Raw genomic sequence first — 20,421 nt, forward strand, 5'->3', positions numbered from 1 at the left:
TTTTCTCTCACCTTCTCTTCTCTTGACCAAACTTTTATACTGAAGAAGTGTGTTAGAAGTGGGGAGCCTGAAGACTGAATTCCCTTCAGGTGATTTAATCTATCACTTGTCACCAACACTGGGCAGGGGAACCTGCAAGTCCTCAGTCTGTCCCTGGAGCACCTGCCTTGGCAATCATCATAGGCCCATGGAAATAACTTAAGACATTTCTATTTTTCAATATTTGGGGATTGGTCAGGTACTATAGCGTCGGAGACCATGTTGGGGGAAGACTTGCAAGCCAGCTCTTTAACATAAACATAATGAAATTCAATTGGTGGACTGGAACTAGATGAATTTAGATTAGCAATAAGGTGCACTTGTTTAAATGAGTGTTAAATGAACCACTGGGCTAATTTATCTAGGGACATGGTGGGCGCTCCATTGCCTGAAGGGTTTAAATCAAGCCTGGATGTCTTTCTAAAAGACGTACAGTCTATGGCTTGGGTTATGGCGGAGGTCAAACTAGATGCTCATCGTGATCCCTTCTAGCCTTAAAAATCTGACCATGAAGCAGTAATGCAGGTAGGCAGGCAGGCTGAGAGGGTGAATGAAAGGGGACATGAAGAAGCAAGAGGGGAGGCTGAAATGAAAATAGCAAGTTACCACTTTTCTGTGCCTCAGGACACACGGGTTTATTGGGCCCTGTAGACTCCATACCTGCTGTTTTCTGTTTCATGAGCTCTTAAAAAGCCTTCTTGGATTTTTCTTAAGCAAAACATACCTGGTAAATCGAGGTGAACCTTTGCCACTGTTTATTCAGTTTGTGACTGATAACTTTCCTTGGAGTGAGTAAGAGGACAAATCTTATCTGTCCGCTCCCACTGAATAGCAGGGGACTGATAAACACAATTTCCAAAACTGCCTTTAAAAACTTAGTGTGGATTAAAATGTGTTAGTAGAATGCTGACAAACCCTGGTCATCAGCGGGCAGGATTGAACCTGGGGCCTCTGGAGCTTAGTGCATGAGTCTACAGCATAAGCTAAAGTCTGTTAGCTAAGGTTATAGAGTAGACTCATTTTACCGCTCTCTCTTAAGTGGTCTTGGTGCCACTAGGTCAGTCAGAACACCACACCCAGAAGGTGTGCGGGTTACATTAGGATAACCCTTCTCCATGCTGAGAGCATGCAAACTCAACTATACCGGCCCAGATGGGATTAACAATGCGTGGACCCTGGTATATCGGCCTGGACACAGCAATGCACCCAAATACAATTGAATTGAATGCTTGTGCATTCAAATTACAAAACCATATATACATGTAAAGCATTGGACATTCAAATGAATATGTCTGTCACCTTATTTGTATGTGAAATCAGATGACAGGCGTTGGGTTGACTTTCTAGTTTAGAAACGCATGCTCTGTATGGCATTGTGGGATTGCCTTGGAGGACTGACTAAGACAGTCCTGTAAAGCCTAGACCATGTTGTTTCTAACCCTATTTTAACCTTGTTCAGTCAAATCAAGATCAAGACCAGCAGAGGTCAGAGATGTTTCTTTAACAGTATTTAGAATCTGGAAACTTCAGCACCAAAGTACATACCCCGACCACTACTTGAGCTAAAGGAGTAACTTCGTGAGCAAATGACAGAAGTAGGCTGTTATCCTATACGTAAACCAGCCACTAGAAGAGGGCATAACCCATACTTTACAAAAATTTTACATTAACACGTTAAAAAACATGTTATTTTCATTTACATGGTTTAAAAGCCACAGGAGCTGAATGCTCTGATTGAGGTTGTAAATCTGGCTGTAATGCCGTTGACTTCAGTGGTGTTATTCCAGACTCAGTTTGGTTTAAATCAGAGCAGAATTCACCTCACAGCATGGACAAGGACTGAAATATTTAAACTCTGGTGAAGTGTCTCATAAATGAAATCCATTTTGCTTAATTTTATAAACATACCCAACATCTAATGGACGTTTTATTTTCTGAAAGAAACTTTAGACTGAGGTGACTAAAATAACTGAGTCTTTTGACTTCTTGATCACCCCAATTTTCTTCCTAATCTATCCGCAAGTTTGTTCCTCCTTATCAGATCCTAATCACCTCATGCTACTGTAACTGACTATACTTGCTTTTACTAAAAGGTCAGTGGAGCTGTAAGGACTTTCTTAGCATACTTAAGGCAAGAAAACACACAGAAAGTTTTGACCTTGGGTGAGTGCAGTGATATGGGAAACTGAAGTATAAACAGATAGGGCACCATGGGGCAGTGCCCCGGGTATAAAAGTAGGGATGCTAGACTTCAACTCACTTCTGCTGCAGTGCCCAACGTGTATAGGAGCTGGTTGGTGGAGAAACCAGGAACTATGAAGTGGCTCATCCTGGCCCTGGCTTTCCTCCAGCTCTCAGAGGGGCTGGTGAGGTGAGTATCTCAGCTTAGAGGCTACGGTGGTGATTGTGATCAGAGTAGCTCACTAGCCAGCTAGATAGCTGGAGCAATGCACAAGTATGCGGCAAGGCCATACCTGGCTTTATCACTAGCAGAGTAGGTCGTGTTAGAACTCACCCTCGAAGAGCCGCGGTAACTAATACTATGTTAAACGCTCAGTGAAGTCAAGGACATTCCAACAGCTAGTCATGCTTAACCCTAGGGCAAACTCTACAATTAACCATCAGCAGCTGACATGCTGCTAAACACAACAGTCCCTGTCTATAGTGAGTGCTAGTTCAGGGCTAACCTTTAATTGCCACAGCTTCTCAAGCCCAGTGAGTGGCAACATAATTAGCTGTGGGGGGACCTAAGTTTAGGGAACAGCATCATGGTTGGGTCCTTAGATGAGCAAATGCTTGAAGGATGAGCAATTTCCCTGCTGAGTCCCTGGCTTCTTCTCTTCATTCTGTGCAGACTGACTCTCAAGAAAGGCAAGACTATCCGAGAGGTAATGAAGGAGAAGGGAGTGCTGGTGGACTATCTGAAGCACTACAAACCCGATCCAGCCAGCAAGTACCGTTTCAATGAGTAAAATGTTGCTTTTGAACCAATGGCGTATATGGATGTGAGTAATGGTCTTTCTTTCTTTCTTTCTTTCTTTCTTTCTTTCTTTCTTTCTTTCTTTCTTTCTTTCTACCAACACAAATCACTCTCTGTTCATCTCTCTTCCATGGACCCTGTCACCACAGGATACATTATCTTTAAGGGACATGGCTTATCCCATGTGCCAAAGGAGATGCCCCCAACTTGCAAGATCTTTGACGGGCTTCTCATCACATTTCATGTTCATTTGGCCAAGGGGTGCGTCTGGAACTCAAATGTCCCATTGCCTTTGTGAGCGCCCAGCCATCAGTGACCATCCTGAAGAATTAGGAAATTGATCTGATTTGGGGATTACTGTCTGTTCTCCAGAGTGTACAAGGGGCCAGCGTTATTCCTGGTGTAACTCTCAGGCTGCATGGGGAGTTACACCACAGCTCAGACTGGCTCACTGTCAGAACCTCTGTTGGAATCCATATTGCAATATGCCCTTTCTAGGCATCCTACTACAGGGAGATCGGTATTGGAACCCCGCCCCAGAACTTCCTGGTTCTCTTTGACACCGGCTCCTCCAACCTGTGGGTGCCCTCTACGTACTGCCAGAGCCAGGCCTGCAGTAAGTATTCCACCCCGGCTGGCTGATAAAGAATTTTGCTTCTAGGTGATTAGAGCCTGCAGCTAATGCACAGAGATACGTCCTCAGGACAGCTCGATTCCTAAGAAACTGAATTCATACCGAATTTTCATCAGTCAAGAAGCCACAGCCAACTGGATTCTGAAGGCCGATCTACATATAAAATAGCCCCTATAATGAATCATGAATACCTGGCCCTTCTGTTGAGCCTTTCACCAGATGACTGCAACTCACTTTCCAGGCATCATTTAGGCCTCACAAACTCCGTGGTTATTCAGGAAGTGTTACTGCCTCCAATTTACAGATGGGTAACCGGAGGGATGGAGCCAGAAATAGAACCCAGGAGTCAGGGATCCTAGCTCCCCGACTTCAGCTAGGGTTTCCAGGTGTCTGGTTTTCGCTCGAAAAGGGACCCTTGTGGCTCCAGTCAGCACTGCCAACCGGGCCATTAAAAGTCTGGTTGGCGGTGCTGTGGGTCTAAGGCAGGCTAATCCCTATGTGTCCTGGCACCCACTGCGCCCCGACCCGACCACTGGCTCCACACTCCCATTGGCTGGGAACCACGGACAATGGGAGCTGGGGGAGGCAGTGCCTGTGGGCGAGAGCAGCAGTCGGAGCCTCCTGGCTCCCCCGCCTAGGAGCTGGACCTGCTGGCTGCTTCCGGGATGCAGCATGGAGCCAGGACAGGCAGGGAGCTGTGTTGCTGACTGGGAGTCCCCCGAGGTAAGCCTGTGCCCCAACCCCGAGTCCCAACCCCTGCCCTAACCTCCTGTTCCAGCCCTGAGCCCTCCTCCCAAACCCGGAACCCCCTCCTGTACCCCAAATCCCTCATCCATGGCCCCATCACAGAGACTGCACCCCCCATCCCAAAGCCCTCCCCGCCACATACCCCAACCCCCTGCCTCAACCTGCAGCACCCACCTGCATGTCAAAATCCCTCAGCCCCACTCCCCGCTTGGAGCCCCCTCCTGCATCCCAAACCCTCATTCCCAGAGCCCACACCCCAGCCGGAGCCCTCATCCCCTCCTGCACCCTAACTCCCTGCCCCAGCCCGGAGCCCCCTCCCACACCCTGAACCCCTCATTTCTGGCCCCACCCCAGAGCCTGCACCTCCAGTTAGAGCCCTCACCCCATCCTGCACCCCAACCCTCTGCCCCAGCCCAGTGAAAGTGAGTGAGGGTGGAGGAGAGCGAGCCATCAAGGGAAGGGGAATGTAGTGAGTGGGGGTGGGGCCTCTGAGCAGGGGCGGGGCCTCTGAGCAGGGGCGGGGCCAGGCTGTTTGGTTTTGTGCGATTAGAAAGTTGGCAACCCTAACTTCGGCCCTTCAGAGCTGAGACTCAAACCCAGGACTCTGGTTTCCCACTCCCATCCGCTAACTCTGAGACCACAGAATATGTGAATACATATGTATATGGAAAGCAAGATGGGGGGACAACTAGTGGTAAAATTGCATTGTATTTCTAGGCAACCACGCAAGATTCAACCCCAGCCATTCCTCCACCTACTCATCCAACGGGCAGACCTTCTCGTTGCAGTACGGCAGTGGCAGTCTCACCGGGTTTTCGGCTATGACACCATGACAGTAGGTGTTGTCAGTCTAATGATAACTAACAATCATTAGGATCTTTCTGGCCAAAACCTACTGACACAGAGCCCTGGGGCGACACTCTGCCACAAATCCCTAAGCCCTGCCTCCCCTCTCACAATGGAGTTGTTCTGAGTGAGAGGAGAACCAGGCCCTGGAGCAGATTGTGGCTACTAATCCGAGGCCTTTCACGGTCCCTTAATACTAGTGTGAGTCACCGCTGAGGAAGCTTCCCTTCACCTTTAGGGCTGTGGTAGCTGCTCAGTTCCCTGTGCCCCCGCCCCCCACTCGTGGAAAGGGTGACAAGGAGACCCTTGAATGGCATAAGTGATGCCACTCGGCCATATGACAGCCATGAAGCATTCTACCTCTCCATGCCTCAGAGGTTGTATCAGTGGGACAAGGTGGGTGAGGTGAGATCTGGTGTTAGATCAACTTCTGTTGGTGAGAGAGGCAAGCTTTCAGCCTACCCAAGGCTCTTGTGTAGCTCGGAAGCGTGTCTCTCTCACCAACAGAAGTTGGTCCAGTAAAAGCTATTCCCTCCCCTACCAGGTCTCTCTCATATTCTGGGACTGACACGGCTACACCACCGCTGCAAACAGGCTTAGTGACACTTTCCTGCCCTCTCTTTAGCTCCAGAACATCGCCGTCACCAACCAGGAGTTCGGTCTGAGTGAAAACGAGCCTGGCACCAACTTCATTTATGCTCATTTTGATGGCATTCTGGGTATGGCTTACCCTAGCCTGGCGGTAGGAGGCGTTACCACGGCTTTGCAAGGGATGCTGCAGAAAAACCTGCTTTCTCAGCCAATCTTCAGTTTCTATCTGAGCAGGTAATGGAGCAATGGATCCATCCATCGATCCTATTATTTATTTCAGTGCCACGCAATAAAGGCAGTCCAGGCCCCAAAGAGCTCACACTGGCTCCTCTCTCTCTGTTTTCTCACGTCTCTCTCCCTGCTTTATCTTTGCTTTTCTTTATCTTTCTTTCCCCCTCTTTTTCTCTCTGCCTCAACTATCCACACTCTCTGTGTGTCTCCTTTCTCTTCTCACTGGTAACATAATCAGCTGTAGAAATTCTAGCTGAGGACGCCATCACCTTTGATAGGTTTCAGAGTAGCAGCCACGTTAGTCTGTATTCGCAAAAAGAAAAGGAGGACTTGTGGCACCTTAGAGACTAACCAATTTATTTGAGCATAAGCTTTCATGAGCTACAGCTCACTTCATCGAATGCATTCAGTGGAAAATCACTTTTGATGTAACCACTGTCGGTTGTGATGGCCCGTGTGGTGCTCCCTTCCTTGCACTCCACTGGTCTTGGCTGTATTGTGTTGTGAATGTAGGTAATGTCAAGAGCCAGAGGGACACGCTTCCTTTGTTTGCGTGTTTACATTTAATTTACCTTGAGTTAAAACCCCAACCCTCACCCTGTGTTAACTGTCCATCTGTCTCAGACCCATGTGCTTTGTTGAGAAACCAAAGACAATCAAGAAGGGGCTTTTCTGTATGCTGACAAATCCTCATCACAAGGCAGGGAATGATGTTCTTGACTTTTTAAGTCTGGAGAGCTACTGAAAGTCTCTAATCCTGCCGGATATACAATGTCTTTGGTAGATCATTTAGAGATTACTGTGTGTAGCTGATACTTTCCCTTTGTGCTCACAGCCAGCCAAGCTCTCAGTACGGTGGGGAGGTCGTTTTTGGAGGAGTAGACAGCAGATTTTATTCCGGACAGATCCACTGGGCTCCTGTCACTCAAGAGCTGTACTGGCAGATCGGCATTGATGAGTGAGTTGAGTTTTCGATCCCTGATTTCGAAATCATTCATTGTCTGTAGTGGGCTTCTGCAATTGAACATGTGGGGCCATATCGCTGGGTCTGACCCTTGCACACAGCTCAGGAGGGGGCTTTATCATCCTCACTATAAAATGCATTGATGCCCCCATGAGCAAGGAAAACTCATGGCTCTAGGGGTTCAAAGTAAGGCCCTGAATTCTGCCCTTGTTTTGACTCATACTTCCCTCACAGAGCTCAGTGGGATTGCAGGGGTGCAACACAAGGCATAACTTGGCCCAAGAGCTAGCACTGAAGCCTGGCTTCCTCGCAGGTAGGCAATGCTGAGTAAGGATCCTTAAGCCATTCGTTTATACGGGGAGCCTCGGACCCTTGGCTCAATGTGCAGCAAAGAGAGTGCATACCACGTTTTCACCGTGAGCCCTGCTGCATTTATCTCCTCCTTAGGTTCGTTATCGGTGGACAGGCAACAGGCTGGTGCAGCCAGGGCTGTCAGGCCATCGTGGACACCGGAACCTCCCTCCTCACCATCCCACAGCAGTTCATGAACTACTTCCTGCAGGGTGTAGGTGCTCAGGAAAATGAGTACGGCGAGGTAGGTGGAGCAGCTGCACTACAGAGTCGCTGATGATATCTCTATGCCAGTGGTTTTCAACCCGTGGTCCACGGGCTGCTGGCAGCTCAATCAGCACACAACTGTGGCCCTTGTGACGTCCTCTGGGTCATAGAGGTAGTATATATATTGTGTGGATGATACCCACATAACACACAGAGAGCTGCGTATGCGGCCCACAATGGTAAAGAGGTTGAGAACCACTGCTCTATGCTCATGGAATGCCAGGAATTGAGAAGCACGGCACAGTGGGCCTGGTGAGGCTGAGTACGGCCCCCTAGGGCTTATGAGAGCCTGGGTGGAGGAAGGAATGAGGCTGATAATCAGCTTTTCTATCTGCTGAAAGTGCCGAGTGCACTGCGGAGGCCGGGGAACCTCCTCATGGTCAGTGCTACAGCATCCCTCCCAGAGTCCCAGCTCTCTGCTGGTACAGGAAGTTCATGTGACCCTGCCTTTCCTTTCACAGTATGTGGTTGACTGCAGCCGTGTCCAGAGGTTGCCCACCATTTCCTTCACCATCAATGGAGTTTCATTTCCTCTGCCTCCCACGGCCTACATCCTCAGCGTACGTATTATGGGTTTGGAAGGGATGAGCTCTTCTGACGTCTCTTTATAATCTGATCGGCAGAGAGGAGAGCCAGGATTCTTAGCCAGTAGTGGGACTGTGTGGAAATATTTCTGATGATATGATATCATACAGTGCAGTGCACTGCAGTGCCACATAGCTAATCACTAGGAGAGGGAGAAAAGTGAGCAGACACAGGCAAAAGAGAAAAGGGATGTTTCCAGTTGAGACTGGGCTTGAGATGGAGAATCAGTGAAGAGCGGGCACAAAGAGTTAGTTCCAGACTACAGGACTCGGGGCTGCAAAGAATCATGACAGGTGGAACAGAAGAGTAAGAATAACAGATTTCTTTGCACCCGATCCTCCGCTGGTGTAAACTGGTATAGTTGCATGGACTGCAGTAGAGACTCTGACTCCTTGTTTATATAAAATAGACATTTGTGGGCAGTTCAGATAAAGCAATGGTGAGTGAGGTATAAATACCTAGATGGAGAGATACTTGCACTTTTGCCAACCGCAAGCATATAAAGATCATGTGTGAGGCTGTAAATATAATGAAATGCACTTACAAATCCTGAGATCTTTAAACCAATACATTTTGGGTGCTTTTTATTTGCCTTTGAATTCTGAGCCTTTAAGACACATTTGCTTCACTTTTTCAAGCTTTTCTTTGCAACCAGGAGAACTAGAAATGTACTTTAGAAAAAAAAAGCTTAGACTCTCATGCTTTCTCCAGATTCCAGCAGCTGGGGCTTTAAAATCCCCCACCCATATTGAGAGAGTTAGTTAGTTACGGTGCTAGATGGCTGGAAGGATGGATACGAGCGGCCAGGTTGTATGAATAGCTAGAGAGGAGGCTGATGCTACGCAAACAGTGGTTATAAAGAAGGCAGAAGTTTGAGATCTTCTCCCCTTGTGTGTTTGGAGTATGTGAAGCCCCTTGTAGGTGCTGTGGCAATATAATAAATAAATAACTTGTCAGGCTGGCAGTAACAAGCCTGTGGCGCATTTTACAGATGAGGGGGGCAGCTTTGAGCTGGCTCCTGCAACGAAGGGGGTGTCAGCAGAGCTGTATGGGCCTGGGGACGCTGCAGTCCTGTTTTTCTTCTCCTTACCCATTGTGTAACGGCCCAGCCTGTCACTTGCATTCTCACAATCCCCACAGAGGGCGCTGAAGTAGGGGTGTGTTTACACGGGTTGGATGTAATTTGTTCAGTTTCCCATCCACCTTGTGCTCATGATGCCCCAACCCTTCTGAGCCTCACTCATCATGTCCTACCTCCTTGGTTCACAGAATAATGGCTACTGCTCCGCTGGGGTTATGCCCACATACCTGCCCTCCCAGAACGGGCAGCCCCTCTGGATCCTGGGAGACGTCTTCCTCAGGCAGTACTGCTCCGTCTACGACATGGGCAACAACAGGATCGGTTTTGCCACCGTTGCTTAGACACCCTGACCATCACTAGAGCTGGGCTGGGCAGCTTGTCTGCTTTTTCCACATGCTTCTGTTCCTTTCAGTTCCTGTGGACGGATTCTTCTGAACTAACCTTCCTCTGGGCTCTCTTTTTCTTTCTTTCAATCAGTAATAATAACCTTTGCTGCAATAAATTGTTAAAATCAATGTATACCTCGAAGTCTGTCTTGATGTTCCTGCCCAGGGGCTGCGAGAGAGCAACACCTATTGCTACAATGCTCAGGGTCTACCTGTAATGGTCCTGCAAGGTCAGATAACAGCAACCAAGCTGACACCCTGCATCTGCCACAAAGAGTTTTGGGGAGGTTATTGGGGTCTCTATAGCTTCAGTCTCTCCATGCTGCAAGCTCCCCTTCCTTTCCCTTTCATGCTCTGCCTCAGTGTACCATCTTCTCCCCACCCCATGGATCTTTGCCACCCTGTTGTCTGGAGGAAGGAGACTCTGCTGCCAGGGTCTCATCAGGAGGCCAGTGAAGAGTACAGAAACCTTTGCTTTGCTATCACAGATCAGTGATCACTTCGCTGAGGCAGCAGTATGACGCACAGAATTGCTTTAAGACCCCCTGCAAACAGCAAAGTGTTTAAGCCCATGCTAAAGTCCCACTGAGGTCCATGTTCACGCCTGGGCTTAAATACATAGCAGAATTGGGACCTCAATGCAGAATTGAGCTGCAAACAGCTTGCACAGCCTCCTCGAATACCTGAGCAGTCGCTGATTGTTCACTAGCCTACGGGAGTGTCTGTTGCTTTTTCACAAATACACAGGAATAATCACGAGCTGTTCCTGAACATTTCACTAACTGTGCCCAAATAGTCGAGCGCACGCATGAATGTTTTCATGAATCATTCGTGTATATTTGCAAATAAATTGGAGAGCAGAGCGGGGCAGAGCTTCATGACTTGACTCTGGATTCGAACGTTCCCCAAAGTTTGGAGGTATTGGAATCCATCCCAACCTGCAACCCCACATCTAGATGTTGCAATGTCCAGATTTTGTCCTATAGAACAAATGGAGATGGTGATAGTTGTAGGCAATGCCTTATGTAAGGTGACATCAGTGCTGCTATATTGCCATCTAGCGGTCTAACTGATACTCTAGAAGTAAGAGAGACAAGGTGGGTGAGGAATTATCTTTTTATTGGGCCAACTTCTGTTGATGAGAGAGTAAAAAATATCCCCCCGCTCCTTGTCATTGTAATGTCCTGGGACCAACAAGGCTGCAACAACACCGCATACAACCTAGTGGCTGATGAGAAGTAATCCGGACAGCAAAGACTGCAATACCAACCTGGGGAAGCTGCAGACAGTTGCAGTGAGATCTGGCCCTATAGTCATAGCAATATTTAGGGGAAAGATAAGACAAAAATTCCTTTAATTTCACTGGGGTATGACACAAACTGAATCAGGTGACCAGAAATCCAACACCTGATGCTTCACATGATGGGGAACTCTCCCAAACTGCTCTTGGCCAGGGTTACACGTGGGAGGAGGAACATCCTTCCAGCGCCCTGCAGTGATCAGTTTAAAATGAGATCTTATCTGCATAATGATACACATTAATATTGGTCATAAAAGTAGCCCAGCCTTTAAAAAAAAATCTAACCACTGGTATTTGACTCTATTACCTCCTATGGCATGGAGTTCCAGAGGCCAACTACACACTATAGACCAGATTTCATAGTCAAAGAATCAAAAGTCTGGGAAGGAACCATCAGTTCATGTTGTTTGACCTCCTAGATAGCACAGGCCACCATTGGGTGACCAGATGCCCCGCTATTAGGTGCTTTGTCTTATATAGGACCCTGTTACCCCCTGCCCAATTTTTCACACTTGCAAGCTGCTCACCCTAGGCTAGCGGTTCTCAAACTTCATTGCATCGTGACCCCCCCTTCTGACAATAAGATTACTACATGACCCCCAGGAGCGGGGACCAAAGACCGAGTCCGCCCGAGCCCCACCACTCCGGGCATGGAGCGGGGGTAAAGCTGAAGCCCAAGGGGGCATGTAACCCTTAGCCCTGGGCATTGGAACTTGGGCTCGAGACTTGCTGGGGCCCAGGGCCAACACCAGCCTTGGTGATCCCATTAAAATGGGGTCCTGACCCACAGTTTGAGAATCCCTGCCCTAGGCCACCAACACCACCCACCCACTGAAATTAGACCACACGTGCTGCAGGTAGGGAACAGGAGGGACTGAGGTGCGCCCATGTCCGAGGCTCTGCAACGGCAGGGAAATGATTCGAAAGAGCTCAGCACCCACTTAGACACCTAATAAAATACTCAGGCCAGGGCTACACTACAGACCTATATCAATATAAGAGCAGCCTCCAGCGTGTGTCTCTGCCCCCCAAGGCACGCTGCTGCTGGTTGTACCCAGGAGCGGGGGCTCCAGTCCGGCCTCCTGACGCCTTCCCGGGGGCTGCAGACAAGCTCTACGGGGAGAGGAGGCCCTGCCCTGGCTGGGAGGCAGTGGGGAGCCCCAGGAAGGTCACAGGCAGCAAGGAGCTGGACAGGGAGGGCTTTTCCAGCACAGTTCCCACTGCTACTGTCCCAGTCTTAGCGGCCACCGTGCTCTGCCCAGGCTCGCTCAGTGTGTGCACCCGGCTTCTGGCCGCCCACTGCCAGGCTGCCCCCCCACCAGGTCCCTCCTGCTCTGGGTGACAGGCTGCCCTCACTGCCGGATGCATACTGTGGAAACAGCCTTTAAGTTGCCACCAGACTCCTCGTTGTTGTTATTAAGTGTTATTATTATTATTTTATTTCATACTGCGGTCACACCTAGGAGCCCCGGTCTCAGATCCGACCCCCTCCCCCCCACTGTGCTCGGTGCTGTACGAACCCTGAACAACAAGAGGCCTAAATACCTCTTTAAACTTTCCCTGTATAAATCAATCTGAGGTGGGGGGGAAATATAGTAACAATGAAACATTTAAAAGAAAAGCGAGGTGTGGGTGTGGGTGTGGGTGTGTGTGGAATGAAATAAATAATTAACAAGTCAGGCCTCTATGCTGCGGGGTGGGAGGGAAGAAAAAAAATGCCAGGGGACAAGGACAAAACTACAAGTCCCAGCATGCAACGGGCGCGGGGGGTTTGCTCTGGGAGGGCCAACCCCACCCCCGCCGGCCCCGCGGGGGGGAACTACACGCCCCGGCATGCCCCGCGGCCGCGGGGTGGGGGGAAAACTACACGCCCCGGCATGCCCCGCGGCCGCGGGGTGGGGGGGAAAACTACACGCCCCGGCATGCCCCGCGGCCGCGGAGTGCTGCCCTCTTTTGGGAGCCGCGAGGAAGCGGGCGAGAAGGTGCCTGACAGCGGGAGGGGGGAGCGCTGCCCGCCCGGGGTCCCAGGGGTGACGAGCCCGGCCGGAGGCGCAGCGCGGGCGGCGCGGGGCGGGCGGCAGCGGCCGGAGCGGGCCCCCCCGGGGGAGCGGCCGGGTGCCCGGCCAGGCGCGCGGGGCCGCCGGGACTTGGAGCAAGTTGGGGAAAGTCTGCGGCGGGCGCTGACCTTCACGGGAGGGTAAGTGCCGGGGCGGGGGGGGGGCGGCTGCGGGAGCAACACAGCCCTGGGGGGCGAACGCAGCTGGGGCGGGGGGGCATGGGGGGACACTGTCCCCCCCCCCCCGAGTGGGGCTGGAGAGCGGCCCTGGAGCTAGTGGCGGACCCACAACCGGCAGGGGGGCTCCCTGCTCGGGGAGGGGGCGCAGCCGGCGGGGGGGGGGGGCGCATGGGTCTGTAGCCGCTCAGGGAGAGAGGGGGCAGGCTGGACTCCGGGGCCAGCCCCAGGCACGAATGGGCAGATGGGGGGCGGGGGGGGGGGCGCGCACACACTGGACCCGGTACCAGAACCAGGGGCTGGGAGCTGAGCGCAGCCGGGGGGGGGCGTTGCCCCTTTCCCCCAAAACACACCCCATGGCTGTGGGAGCGGGGAAAGCAGGAGAGGGGTGTGTGTGTGTGGGCGGGGGGGGTGTCTGCTTTCGCAGCCGCGCACAAAGCCGATTAAAAGTGAGCCTCCTGCATCTTATGTAACTGGTTACGGTGGGAAGCCAGCGCTGGTGCGCGCGCGCCGGGCCGGGCCGGGCCAGGCCAGCCGAGCCGAGCTTTGTGCTTGTTCCTTTCGCCCTCTGGAAATAACTCCCCGGGGCTTTCTTTAAAGACGGACTCAACTTTGGAAAGTCCTGCCCGGTGCTTGAAACCAGCTGGCGAAGCCCTGCAGGGAGGAGCTTCCAGCTGTGATTGATCCTGGCCAGTGTTTGGGGCATATTGGGTGGCCAACTCCCTGGGGGGGGGGGGGGGGGTTGGCGTGTGATGGCAAGTGGGGCGTTTAGACTGAATCATGACTCAAGACTCAGTGCTCATCGGAGAGCCCGGCTGGCAGCGGGCGCAGGATGGGTGCAACAGCACGGCGTGCCTTGAACGCACTCTGCAACCACGGCCTGTGCTTTGTTATTTACGATCTAAGGACCGAGCGCGGGCGTTTGGTGCTGCAGGCTCGACACCAGATGTTTATAAACTGAGGCCCTGATCCTGCCCTTGTATCTGGGAGGTGAGCGGTGCCCGTGCAGATCCCATTTCAAGATTAGAACCTTGAACACACGCCCCGAACCAGAGCCAAGGGGCTGTTAGAGCTGTTTTTTAAACCCGTGAGTTCATTATTAATAGCATTCATAATCCTAATTTAGCACTGCTATTACACTACTGTTTTATTCACATTGTGGTAGCTGCAGACACTTTCCGGGCACAAAGGAAGATACGCTGTCAGCCTTAATCTGCCTGCAGTATTAACATGTTTTCAAAACATGTTGCGAACCTTAACTAGCTAGTACTCACCAAGCCCTTCTGAAGTAGAAGGCCCCAGTCCTGCTTTGGGATCCATTAGTGTGAGCCCCTATGTTTGTACTAAGAAAAGGAGTACTTGTGGCACCTTAGAGACTTAACAAATTTATAAGCTTCCGATGCATCCGATGAAGTGAGCTGTAGCTCGCGAAAGTTTATGCTCAGATAAATTTGTTCGTCTCTAAGGTGCCACAAGTACTCCTTTTCTTTTTGAGAATACAGACTAACATGGCTGCTACTCTGAAACCTTTGCTTGTACTGATTGTCATTGACTTCAAGGGTTGTTAATCCCCATTTTATTGGTGGGGAAACTGAGGCAGGGAATCCATATTTGCTGTTGCTGCATCTTGCTGTTTACACCAGTGTAGAGTGGATGTAAAATGCTGCCCTTTTGATTTGGTGTGGTTTTCATATCCATGATGCGCTGGTGTAAATGACTCCACAAAGTACAGGTCAGCCGTGAGTTGGGCCCAGGTCACTCGATAAGCAATTCATTGTGTTAGTGTCAGGGATAAAACGCAGGGATGCCTGGCTTCCAGTCTTGCGCTCTTAGTGGTGAGAACGCACTGTGCCAAATTCAGATTGGGTGCAACTACAGCCTCTGATTAATTCATTGTGAAGCAGGAAGGATTGCAACAACCCTCCGGCATGTTTCCTGATTCCACTGAACCTCAGCAAGTCAGATGATGGGGAAATTTCCCTTTTAAAAAAATGTGGTTTTTTTTATTACTGTTTCTTTTAAAATGCAACAGATTCTTCATGTGACCAGGGGGCTTCTCCTTGAATTGTTTGCAGTGATTTTGGGTTGCTTCTTGCCTCTCTGAGGGCCTGGAGACTTTATTGAAGAGAGTTGAACAGATGGTAGATGGTTAGCTTTTTTGCCTTTTAATTTCCTCTGCCTTGTTTATTTGAGTTCATGCCACAAGGCTCCTGTGCGTGGGGGCTTGGAATGGGGATACGTGGAAAGATCCCTGCTCAGTGCTTCTCTTTGCACTTCTTGTTTATGGTTGCTGGATCTACACCTAAACATGACGCGCGTGCGTGCTCTCTCTCTCTCAGGTGGGTGAATCTAGGAAATAGCAGTAGTGGCTTGCTTTATTTCCAGAGCATTTGCCTCTCAGATTCAAAGACATTTAGAACAGGACCACTAAGGCCCGGATCCTGCAATCAGATCCATGTGGGCTGGACTTCCATGCTTAGGGCTCTGGCTGAGTGGATCCAACTGCAGGATCAGGGACTTACTGGTCAACTGATTACTTGTATGTATGTAGAGTTCATGTCGGTGAAAGGGGCTGGATTGACAGCCCTGCAGGCTAACCACAGAGCAGGCAGCAGGGGAAAGCCCTATACTTGTAGGGCTATGGAGTGACCATTGTTGAAAGCGCTTTAGGTTTTGGGAATAATCCAATTTGACAGCAGAAACCATGTGACTTAGGTGACCAATCGTGCAGGACCAAAAGTAAGCGATGAATCCCAAGTGCTTGAAGCAGTAGTCAGGGCGCAATCCTTAGCAAGCAGTTCAGTGACGTGTTTAGTGGTGAATAATCTGCAAACGCAAAAAGGGGCTGAGCTCTTGCAATGAATTGTTAAGAACATAAGAACGATGAGACTGGGTCAGACCAATGGTCCATCAAGCCCATAGTCTGTCTTCTGACAGTGGCCAGTGCCAGATGCGTAGAGGGAATGAACAGAACAGGACAATTTGTCGAGTGATCCATCCCATCGTCCAGTCCCAGCTTCAGGCAGTCGGAGCAGAGACAACCAGAGCATGGGGTTGCACCCCTGACCATCTTGGCTAATAGCCATTGATAGACCTATCCTCCATAAACTTATCTAATTCTCTTTTGAACCCGGTTATACTTTTAGCTTTCACAACATCCTCTGGTAATGAGTTCCGCAGGTTGTGTGCTGTGTGAATAACTATTTCTTTGTTTGTTTTAAATCTGCTGCCTATTAATTTCACTGAGTGACCCCTAGTTCTCGTGTTACGTGAAGGGGTAAATAACACTCCATGCCATTCATGGTTTTATAGATCTCTGTCCCGTTCCCCCTTAGTCATCTCTTTTGTAAGATGGAGAGTCCCAGTCCTTTTTAATCTCTCATCGTATGGAAGTTGGCCCATAGACCTAATCGCTTTTGTTGCCCTTTTCTGTGCTTTTTCCAATTCTAACATATCTTTTTTTGAGATGGGGTCACCAGATCTGCATGCTGTATTCAAACTGTGGGCATGCCATGGATTTATATAGAGGCATTATGATATTTTCTGTTTTATCTCTCCCTTTCCTAATGGTTCCTAATATTCTGTTAGCATTTTTGGGTTCTGCTGCACACTGAGCGAATGTTTTTCAGAGAACTATCCACATTGACTCCAAAATCTTTCTTGAGTGATAACAGCTAATTTACACCCCATCATTTTGTATGGATAGCTGGGATTGTGTTTTCCAATGTGCATCACTTTGCATTTATCGACATTGCATTTTATCTGCCATTTTGTTGTCCAGTCCTCCTCTTTTGTGAGATCCCTTTGTCACTCTTCACAGTCAGCTTTTTGAACTTATCCTGGGTAATTTTGTATTATCTGCACACTTTGTCATCTCACTGTTCACCACTTTTTCCGGATCATTTTATGATTATGTTGAACAGCACTGGTCCCAGTACAGATCCTTTGGGGACTCTGTTATTTACCTCACTCCACTGTGAAAACTGACCATTTATTCCTACCCTTTGTTTCCTGTCTGTAAGGACCTTCCCTCTTATCCCATGACTGCTCTCTTAGCTTAAGAGCCTTTGGTGAGGGACTTTGTCAAAGGCTTTCGGAAAGCCAAAGTACACTATATCCACTTAATCACCCTCCTCCACATGGTTGTTGACCACCTCAAAGAATTCTGATAGATTGGTGAGGCATGAAGAAAAGGAGTACTTGTGGCACCTTAGAGACTAACCAATTTATTTGAGCATAAGCTTGATCGAGGCATGATTTCCCTTTACAAAAGCCATGTTGACTCTTCCCCAACATATTGGGTTCATTCATGTGTCTGATTGTTCACTACAAATGGCTTGCCCATCTCTAGTGCATGTACTCAAGGAACTTGTTGCATTTATACCTGTCTCTGTATTCGCACGCAGAAATGTACGTGTGGATCTTTCTACTTTATTATTATTTAATTATAGTACAGAAAAGACATTCTCTGCCCCAGAGAGTTCCTCCTCTCCAATCATCCCATGATGATTGCTGTGGTATCTGAACATTGTCACTGCTGCTTGAGCTCTTCCTGTAGAGGCTTCTGCTGTATTAGGGATCAGTGTGTGTGCTGTGGGCCAGTCACCTTTTGAGAGGGTGAGCAAAAGGGCAGCAGGTCAGCTTGCATGTCTATAGACACACAACTGCAAAGCGCACACTCTAACATCAGGGGTATTTGCAGAGGAGGTCAGGGATGTTTTCAAAGGGACACTGGGCTTGCCTGATTCCAGGGTTTGCCCTTATCAGTAGGAAATTGCACCAAGGTGTGGCTTGTGGGACAGCGTGAGTCCGGTTTCCGGGTGCTTTGTTTGAAGCCTCCGTTTTTCGATCCAGAGCAGCAGGTCCACTGCGCACGTGTCCCAGCGATTGAAATCTGGCTCCGTCTCCGACCCTGCAATGAGCTTTGCAAAGCTGGCCAGGGGAGACAGCAAACTCTCTGAAACGCTGTCTGGAAAGGGAAGAGAGAGCCCTGCATTTCCTAGGAACTGAAGTGATTAGTCATAGCGTGTGTGTTTGGGGGTGGAGGTCAGCCGCAGTGCTTGGAGGATGTAATGGTAAAGCCTGACCTGCACTGGCAGCAAAACCTATTGTATAATTTAACACCGAGAGGCTGTGGAGGCAATGCAAGGGACTTCCCCAGCGGGTTGAAGGGCCACTCCTGTAAATGCCCTTCTGCTTCCCTTGCAACCTTTCCCCACCTGCCGAGAAGTACCCTGCTGGGGCTCAGCCTGGGAAACCCGGTGCTCTCCTGTCATGGCTTTGGCTGTGGCATGTGTTGGTTGACCTCTTGTCTCGTGGCATGACTGTGTGTGGTGTGCTGGGAAGCTCTGTGCAGCGTTGTGGTGCCTTGGCCTGGCTCGTTGAGTCATGTGGTGTGATGCCAGCCCTGGGCTGTGCGTGGTGCTGGGGGTGCCCTGACAGTTAAGATGCATTCAGCTCTTTGCGGCTCTCTGGAGCGCTGGCTCAGCATGGCTTTCCCAGGGGTTTTGTTATTGCTTTAATGACATGATTAGCTGAGGTTTATAGCGTCTCTCAGTACCTGTAGCCGACAGGGAGGCTCTGGAGAGGAGCCTAGGTGGTGAACTGCAGACTGATGTGATCTCTTGTAAGCTAATTTAGTCCTAGTGAAAGTTGCTAGAATGACAGCCCTGGAGAACAACCACTTCTAGTTCAGAGTACGGCCCGGGCCGTGGCAGGGCAAGCTTCTCCATCATGATGCATCAACTGGCTTTTAAGGGGGCCCCTAGAGAGCACGGCCTATTTTGTTGTTTTCCCTGCTGACGAGGCCAGGTACAGGGGTGGAACAAACTCCCACAGGAACAAAGGACGGTCACAGACCTCACCATCTTCCTCTTCCACTGCAAGATGCGTTTCTTCAGCCTGCCTTCTCTGATGTGAACACAAAGCAGGGCAGAGGTTTAAAAAAGCTAATCCTTCCCCAAAACAAAACTCTCCACTCTAGGCACAGTTCTCCCCATTGGGTAAGGATAAGAGAGTGAGCGAACCACACCTGTTAGTCATGTCATTTAATGCCCAGCTGGAAGGCGCCCACACACTGCTGTGAGGAGGGCAATAAAGGAACCTGTTTGGAATAGAATTGGAAGGGGGCCCGCAAGGCACTGGACTGACACCACCAAACTCATTCCCTCTCAGGGCCATCCAGCTCCCCCTTTCCATCAGTGTCTGTGTTGCTAGCTCTTGGTCACTTTCTCCTTGTTTCCGTCCAGAGATACGGCTTATTTGTAAACCCTCCCCCCCACCCCCCGAGATTAGCTGAGGGGCAAAGGCCTCCATTAAACACAGAAAACTAGGGTGAGTCTGACTTTCTTCATATAGATTTCCTTCAGCAACACTGACAATCCCGATTTTGGTCTATCTTGGTGCTTATATGGCCAACGTTTGGATAGCATCTGAGTGCTCCCCAAGTGTGTTTAGAAATAATACTGAAAATCTTCCTTCTTCCCTCCTGGCCTGTGGGAGAAATAGCCTGATTAATTGTGTGTCTGAAAGTGGGTGTGTTGCATGTTCATGTGGTTGTGTTGTGTCTGTCTTTGCGTGTGTGTGAGATATGTGCATGAGATGATTACTAAGAGGAAGCTGAGTCTTAGAGCCGAGTTTTGCATTTAGTTCTGAGCACGGTGAGGCCTGTGTGTCTAATCTCACTGTTCTATATTATCTATATACTGTGGTAGTACCTAGGAGCCTGAGTCATTGCTCAGGACCCAGTTATACTAGGCGCTGTCCAGATGCAACAAGAAGATGGTCCCTGCCTCAAAGAGCTTACAGTAAAGTATAAGGCAAGAGACGACAGGTGGATACAGACCGACAGAGAGATTGGGGGAGTGCAAGGAATGAGGCAGTGAGTTCCACAGTCTAGGTTAATCTCTTGTGAAAGTTCTGTCTCCTGCGTTCATGAGCCTGTGGGTCAATCGTTGCATTGTTCTGATGGGATGTAGCCATTCTGGGCAGTGGGGGTTCCAGAGAGAAAGAGATGACCTCTCAGGTACTCAGGACCAATCCAGCTGGAGTTCTCCACCAGTAATTTTTTTGGCCTCTTAGACATAACAGCTCTCAGGCTTTTGATACCCTGCAACATGCTGCTGATAATTCATCAAAGGGTTCCCACAGAAATTCCCCCTCGAGAACCTACGGCTGCTCCCCCAGA

General features: G+C 49.8%; 2 protein-coding genes across 4 annotated transcripts in view; both read left to right on the top strand.

Annotated features, from left to right (window-relative positions):
- The first annotated feature begins 2,354 nt into the window (after positions 1-2,354).
- LOC144278058 (gastricsin-like) lies at positions 2,355-9,657 on the top strand. The gene is given in 10 exon segments (XM_077839198.1): positions 2,355-2,410; positions 2,894-3,044; positions 3,518-3,635; positions 5,118-5,210; positions 5,213-5,235; positions 5,872-6,071; positions 6,904-7,026; positions 7,480-7,627; positions 8,112-8,210; positions 9,505-9,657. Coding segments are annotated over 10 exon segments (1,164 nt in total).
- Positions 9,658-13,054: 3,397 nt separating this feature from the next.
- The window catches only part of TFEB (transcription factor EB), a 72,486-nt gene continuing 65,119 nt past the window's right edge, over positions 13,055-20,421 (top strand). For 2 of the 3 annotated variants that reach the window (XM_077839321.1, XM_077839320.1), the window contains exon 1: positions 13,055-13,199. The gene's annotated coding sequence lies outside the window, so the exon portion shown is untranslated. The remainder of the gene's footprint in view (positions 13,200-20,421) is intronic. The other variant, XR_013348526.1, reaches the window with a different exon arrangement.

The sequence above is a fragment of the Eretmochelys imbricata genome, chromosome 21 (assembly GCF_965152235.1).
Source record: "Eretmochelys imbricata isolate rEreImb1 chromosome 21, rEreImb1.hap1, whole genome shotgun sequence".
Classification (NCBI taxonomy): Eukaryota; Metazoa; Chordata; order Testudines; family Cheloniidae; genus Eretmochelys; species Eretmochelys imbricata.